Genomic DNA, 7,063 nt, shown 5'->3' with positions numbered 1-7,063 from the left:
GGAGCGGAGTTGCGCGGCGTTTTGGGGCCGGTCCCCGGCGTTTTGACATCCCGGCGCCGGGAAGGGCCGCGTCCCGGCCTGCGGGGGCCCTGCCGGCGGCTCCCGCCCCGGGCCGGGGGGCTGGCGGCCGCGCGGGGCTCCCGGCCCTGGCCGCGGGGTGTCCCCGGGGAACGCGGGGCCGGGGCCGCCGGGGGCATTTTTTCGGAGGCGGAGGGACGGCGGCGGGAGTGAATTGAGACAAAGAGCGAGGAGGAGGAGGAAGAAGAGGACACTCGGGCTCGGCTACATTCCTGTGCAGAGGAAGGCGGGAGGCGGCGTTAGCCCTTTACGGACAGCTGGGTCCGGCGCTGCCCTCAGCTGCTGCCGGCGTATTTACAGCCCGCTCTCCTGGGCGCGGGAGGAGGAACAACCATGTAAGTTCCGAATTGCCGGGGGTCCTGTGAGAAGATGGGGGATGCCGCAGACGCCAAGGAGATGAGGAAGACTTTCATTGTTCCTGCCATCAAACCCTTTGACCATTATGATTTCTCCCGAGCGAAAATCGCCTGTAATCTGGCCTGGCTGGTGGCCAAAGCCTTTGGGACAGGTAGGTGGCGTCTCCTTCTTCCCTTTCTTTGATGCTGGTTCCTGCTTGGTTGCTTCGCTACTGAGGACGTGCGAGCCCTTCCCTGAGGAGCTGGGAAGGGGGGGTAGGAGATGTGTGAGAAATGGTTTCGGTCTGTTCCCATATCATTAACATCGCTTACACCTTGCCGGGTTTTTTGGGGTTTTTTTTGGGTTTTTTTGGGTTTTTTTTTTTTTTTGGTGTTTTGTTTTCTTTTGTTTTTATTTAATGACCCTTAGTCTTTTTGGAGTAGTCCCACTATTTCCATTATCGAGTATTTTTTGTGTATTGGCGCTAATACAATTTTATTTGAGGAATCGAACTCTGTAAATGGTGTCTTATTTATTACCCGTGTCATATTTCTAGAATGCGAAAAATCACGAGCAGTCCACGTTTGTCTGTCGTCTTGAAATTTTTTTCTAATATTTTCTAATATTATTTCCTAATATAGAGCTGAACTGGGGGCTAGCAGTGGAAATGGATGCATGCTGTTAGTTTTGACATGTGTGACAGTAGCCTGTAGCCATTTGAGTGGTTAAGAAAAAAAAATTGTTTCAGGAAAAAGAGCATTTAATGCCAGGTTTTGGCCTGCACAATACAGAAGGCTCTCCTTGTCTGTGAGTGTAAATGGAATTGATTGTAATGCCTCCAAAAGGCATCAGTGCTCTGTCTTTGAAAACCTGGGCCTTGAGGAATACCAGACCTATTATTCTGTGCCTGAAATATTGTTGGGCCCTGAGGAATACCAGACTTGCAGAGGTCTTCTAAGGGAAGCATTCTGAAAATTCACCAAGCTGCTTTTTTTTTCCTGTCTTTTGTATAGCTGTAGTATATTAATCACTTCATTTTCTGTGGATTAAAAATAATGGGTTTTTTGAAAGATGAGTTAGATATTATCAGTCAATATTTTTATCCCTATTTTTGGTAGAAAAGCAGGAAAAGGTTTCTCCTTCTGGAATTTTGCACCTTTTATGTTCAGGGCCAGGGCTTTGTTATGTGTTTGGACAGGGTTAAAGGCATACCTTTATGATGCCTCCGGGAACTGGTGATATTTGATGTGATGTAATGCTTCCAAAAAGCCACTTTTAAAGTACTTGAACCTAGTGAAGTAGCGCAGGAGCTACTGAAATGATGTGCACGTTCATCACTTTAGAAAGAAAAAAAGATCAAAATACTGTTTCCATATAAGGATTTGTCAATAAACTCTGCTTAGTTTTCTTTGAGAAATCTGGGCAAGTATGTAATGGGGTTTTTTATATATAGCTTTATTAGCTATGCAGACATGAGAGGTAAAATAGTAGTAGAAATTCTTGGAAGAACTTAATTCAGCATTTTCAGAGATCATATTTTCAGGTAACTTGGTTCTATAGGCTCTGCTCATGGGATTCTGAGTGTACAATGCTTGTGCAATTATATAACCCAGCATTCTAACCTGAAAATCTTTTCTACTGGAGTTTGGCAGATTCTCGACCTATGGCTGAAATGTCTTAGTTTATACAGGTTGATTTTCTGTTGGATGTTGAAGCCACTTGCAGTAAAATGTGTGATCCAAAACAAATTCCTTTACTCTTTCTCTTCGTTGTTGGGGTTGTTCTGAGATGCACAAATGAAACATGATTAGAAGAGATAATTGCTCCATCTGCTTTCTAAATACTGCAGTAATGTAATAGTAGGAAGAGAGGTAAACATACACAACTGTAGTGTTTCTGCTCTCAGATCTTCCACTGGAGTTAATAGAACTAGAAACCTCAAAGAAGAGTTTGTGGCTGAAGTAGGGAAAAACAGCACACAGGATTTGCATGTCTGCAGTACAAACGCTTCCTTTATACTTGGAGTGCAACAGAAGAACTGACCTTCACCTTTTCCAAGAAGGAAGGAAGTTTGGGTTTGCTAAATTATTTTAGTTCTTGGGAGTAGATCACAGCCTCAGTCATGACTTTTACCTATTGCTATATACATTTGTACAAAGGAAATACAAAGGAAGATTAGTGTATTTATAGATGCCACATATTATTTCTTTTTTTATCCCTAAAATACTGGAGTTCCTTAAGTGGGCAGGGGAAATGAAGGGTTTTTTTCCTCTACCCTTTCTGAAACAAAGTAGTGCCATTGGCTTTGAGTAATGAAAAGCCATAAGTTGTTAAAATCATGTATCCATTGAAGAAATCTAAATCTTTATGTATCAAACAGGCACATCTTTCAGGGCACCTCTGTCACATATTTAAAAACATATTTTAACACAATCAAAATTGTGGCTACAGCTTGGCTACGTGATGTGAAAAAATACTTTGAAATAAGTACTGTTTATTAGCATTTACTAGTGATTTTGTGTTTGGTTGATACCTATGACCAAAACCTGAGAGACAAATTGTTTATTGCTATTGTTCTTGGTGAAGCTACAAGTATAGAGTTTGGCCCACAACACAAGCAGGTCAAAATAAGCTGTCTTATTAGTGAGGTGTCTTAAGAGAGTAAGTATAACAACACTCATGCTAAAGGCTTCTTGTATGAAGAATTTTTAAAGAGACACCAATTGAAGACAGAATTCATATTTAAGTCTCGAGGGAGTGGAAGATTTTGTGTCTTGGTGTTTTGCTGCAGACAATGTGTCAGTGTTAGGATATGTCAGTTTAAACGTTTTGTGATAACCAAATTGTTTAAGAGGCAGGGCTTGCAGTAACTGAAGGTGGGGGTGGAATTCACAAAAAGTGTGAAGTATGGCAGAGGGAATGTTTGACATTAGAAATTAAATCTGCAAACACTTAATTTTAGCCTTGACTTGTAATGCTGGGAATTAACCATTTCAGTATAGAAAAACTGCTTTCCAAAGAACTGGTTGAACTGTATAGACACTATATCCTTCAACTTAGGAGAATAACAGGACCTATTTTGTAGGAGCAGGTTGAAAAAGGTCTTGATGTTGTGATACTCTGTGCCCTTTTCCCAAACAGAAGTGGATTTCATTATTTTGGAATGTGAAGTTTTTGCCTTCTTACTCTACTGTAGTCACAGAAAATGTGCCTGGAAAATTTGTTGTCCCTTTGCCATCCTAAAGACAGGCTGAGCTAAATATACATCATTCCTGACAGATGTTTGTTTAGCCTGTTTTTTGAAAATCTCTAATTATAGAGCTTCCACAGTATGTCTGCTAGTCAATTTGAACCTTATTTGTCTCTAGATGTTTGAACAGAATCTTGATGTCTCTTGCCACACTGTTAACCCAATAACCTCTTCCTGGTGTGTGTGAGAATGGGGGGCACCTTACCATATACAATAAAAGCAGCATCTCCTCTCTGTTGTGTTGTATAGACAAAACAGACTTTTTTCTTTTTTGTAAGTCAAACTGTTTTGCTCCCGTGTTTTGGTGTTTGTTTTTTTGGAGGGTTGTTTATTGTTTGTTTGTTTGCTTGTTCAAGTATTTTTCCTGTGGTTGGTTTGTGTGAGTTCTGTCCTTAAATCTAGATCTAATGGTCCAGCTAAACCACTGCCAGTACAAGGTAATTTTTTTTGAAAAATTACTTCATCTTTCCAATCTATAATACTCTCGTTTATTCACTAAAATATGATGTTGTCATTTTTGCATCAGCCTAGAATTGTTGACTCATCCAGTCCGTGATTCACTGTAGCTCTCTATCTTTCACTGCAGAACTGCTGCCTACTCAGTTGTTCCCATCTTGTAATTGTACTGTTGTAGGTTCCTGCTTTGCAGCTATACTTACATAACTACATCCTATTTTCAAACCACTTCTTCCACTGATCAAAATTATCTTGAATTATAATTTTGTCCTCCCAAGTGCTTCCAGTGCTTTTGTAGCTCAGAATTGCTTCTCTAGAACCTTGTCTAGTGTGAAGAAAGAGATGAATTCTTGAACATGTTCTTCCCATTTGGTAGGGGACTCCTGAGTACTCTTAGAAAATAGGTTTTTCAGACAGCTTTTCTTCCAAATTTTAGTTACTAAGTTAAGAATATCTCTGTGTATGACTCAGAAAATTATGGGAACAGTTTTAAAGTCAAGTTAAATCTTTTGCTGTTCTCCATACAACATGTTATCCTGCTACAGTAGAAATTTCACTGGTTAGCATGAGATTTTGTTTTTTACCAGAATAAACTAAAAACTGAATAAAAGCCGCACAAGTCTGAATGCTTGCCCTAACCATTATTATGTTTTCTGCAATCAAATGGAATAGTCCATCTACCTTCTAACACTAAATTTATCCTTTATACATGTTTGAAGCAATAGATTACAAATTGCATCATCTGCAACTAAATGTTACCCAAGAAACTTAAAAATAGCTCTCTCCTGATGATTAATATTTTCAGAATTCGTATGTGGCTACTTACTGCCATTTGCACATGTTGCCAGTAGACGGGAGGAAACGAACACTGTGTATCTGACAGAAACAAGCTGTAGCTAAATACTCTCATCTGTTCTGTTGGGTGTTGCAGGCCAGAACACATCTTAACCTTTTCCTAGCAGACCTGATTTCTTTACTTTTATTCAGTGTGGCAGCAAGCAAAACTCTGTATAAGGGTTTGGAGTACGAAAGAAAATGTTTGAGGTTCTTGGGAGAAATTTTTTTATTAGATTCCATCACACCTCTAAAATAGTTGCTGACAAATCAAAGCTTCAGTCAGTTCTTCTAAAATCAGTTGATTAGACTAATAATCAGTTCTAGTTAGCAGGTGATTGTATCACTCCTTTCTGTAGAATACACTTGAAATATAGTTTTGACTGTAGATCACTTAAAGACATAACATTGTATGAGCTTCTGGCCCCGTTGTGCTCAGCAGTCACCTGCAGTTGTAACACTGCGCGTGTCCAAACCTGCGGCAGGTGATTCGTAAGTTAAAATTGCAGAATTCTTAGTACACGGTGTACCTCCCTTGGAGAGGATAGCTTGGAATCTGTTCTTTCAATGACTTCATGCCATTGAGCCTGTTTTGAGCCTATTTGCCTTTACAATTTGAAGTGCTTGTCTGCAGAATGTAATAGGTCTGACCACCAGACTGTAGCCAAGGGCTTGTCAATGTCAGGTGATGAGATGAAATAGATTTCTTCTACCTGTACCTGGTTTCTCTTTATATTTTTTGACCATCCCTGCAGTTACTACAGCAGATATATTTTAGCTTCCTTCCCTTCCCACTGTGATTTAGGGTAATCTTTAGCGACTTGGGTTACTTTAGCGACTCCATCTTTAAAAGTGGCTCACATTCAAACCTGAAGAGTATTGAAATATTGCTATTGATCAGGAATGTTTCACTTTTCCAATAGGAGATGTTATGTCACTTCCATTCTACAAATATCTGGAGGATTTTAGTGAGCACAGCTGGGTACAATTCCACTCCTGAAATCAGTGACTTTCAACTACTTGCTCTGCTAAACCCAGGGCTCTGAATGAGTGTTTTTGCTGGTCGTTCTGGAAGATGGTGGGGGTGAAAAACATTCAAGACTTTATAAGAAAAGTAGAGTGAGTTCTTTCTCCTCACCTCTTTTTTTAATTTTTTATCCCCTTGGACAATACATTGTTACTGGATCAGGTGGCAGTAATAAACCTTTCTGCTACAGAGTTGAAATGTAGTATTTGAAGTATAATTTCCAAATGTAAATGTTGTATAGTTCTAGCTGTTTCCTTCATGGTTTATTCCATTAGAAGCAGTCTTAAGCTGAGAGAAGCTCTAAACCAGACACCAAAGCAGATGGGTCTGTTCAAGTCTATCTAGTTATGGCTGGCAAAAAATTTTCCTTGGCTTAACAAAGTCTTGCAATAGTTCAAGAAATAAGTGTTTTTTCTCCAGATCAGTCTATTGCCATATTTAAATAGCCATAATAAGCTATTTAAATCCTAACTTGTCTATAACAGTCATCAGGGTGCTAGCTGGGTGAGATAGGTAAAGATAATAGTTTAATTATAATCCTTTCTTATAACTCGCCTCTCCTAAAAATAAGTTCTGAAGGCATTTATGTTAATAAGAATTGATCCCCTTATTACCAGGGTTAAATCTAAGTCATTCTTTTGTTTATTTAAACCTGCATCGATAAACGGGTTTTAGTAAGGTAGATGCTAATCTTCCCATTTTAATAAGAAATGCCAGTCCCAGACACATTCTGGAGGTTTTGTGAGGAATGCTTCCTGTTGTGCTACCCAAGACAGAATGTTGGATGGGACAGGCAATTAGTGTGACCCAGCAGAGCATTTCTTGCGTGATTCTCAGTGTTCAAAAACAACTGAAGTCTGATTAGGCTATGAGGGTAAAGCCTGTGCATATTTCTTCCTTGGATGTTTTGGGTTTGTTGTTGTTTTATTTTGGGGTTTTTTGGGAGTTTGTTTTTGTTTTTAATAAGGAATCCCTTACAAGTGCAGAACAGCTGTTGAAGCAGTGGATAGTGGTCTATTTTTGTATCATCTAGAGGCAGGAGGTTGAGTCCTTTTTACTTCTGTGATGGTAAGTCCAAGAAT

The 7,063-nt window shown here is 39.8% G+C and overlaps 1 protein-coding gene across 4 annotated transcripts in view; it reads left to right on the top strand.

Annotated features, from left to right (window-relative positions):
* Window positions 1-41: 41 nt before the first annotated feature.
* The window catches only part of CAMSAP2 (calmodulin regulated spectrin associated protein family member 2), an 80,038-nt gene continuing 73,016 nt past the window's right edge, over window positions 42-7,063 (top strand). For 2 of the 4 annotated variants that reach the window (XM_050307094.1, XM_050307092.1), the window contains exon 1: window positions 42-586. In XM_050307094.1, coding sequence (XP_050163051.1) covers window positions 448-586 — 139 coding nt within the window. In that variant the 5' untranslated portion in view covers window positions 42-447. The remainder of the gene's footprint in view (window positions 587-7,063) is intronic. The other 2 variants (XM_050307095.1, XM_050307093.1) reach the window with 1 other exon arrangement.

Source organism: Myiozetetes cayanensis, unplaced genomic scaffold, assembly GCF_022539395.1.
Source record: "Myiozetetes cayanensis isolate MyiCay16 unplaced genomic scaffold, myiCay2020 scf12, whole genome shotgun sequence".
Lineage (NCBI taxonomy): Eukaryota > Metazoa > Chordata > Aves > Passeriformes > Tyrannidae > Myiozetetes > Myiozetetes cayanensis.
Note: the sequence above shows the minus strand (reverse complement) of the source record. Positions and strands in the feature narration are given on the sequence as shown.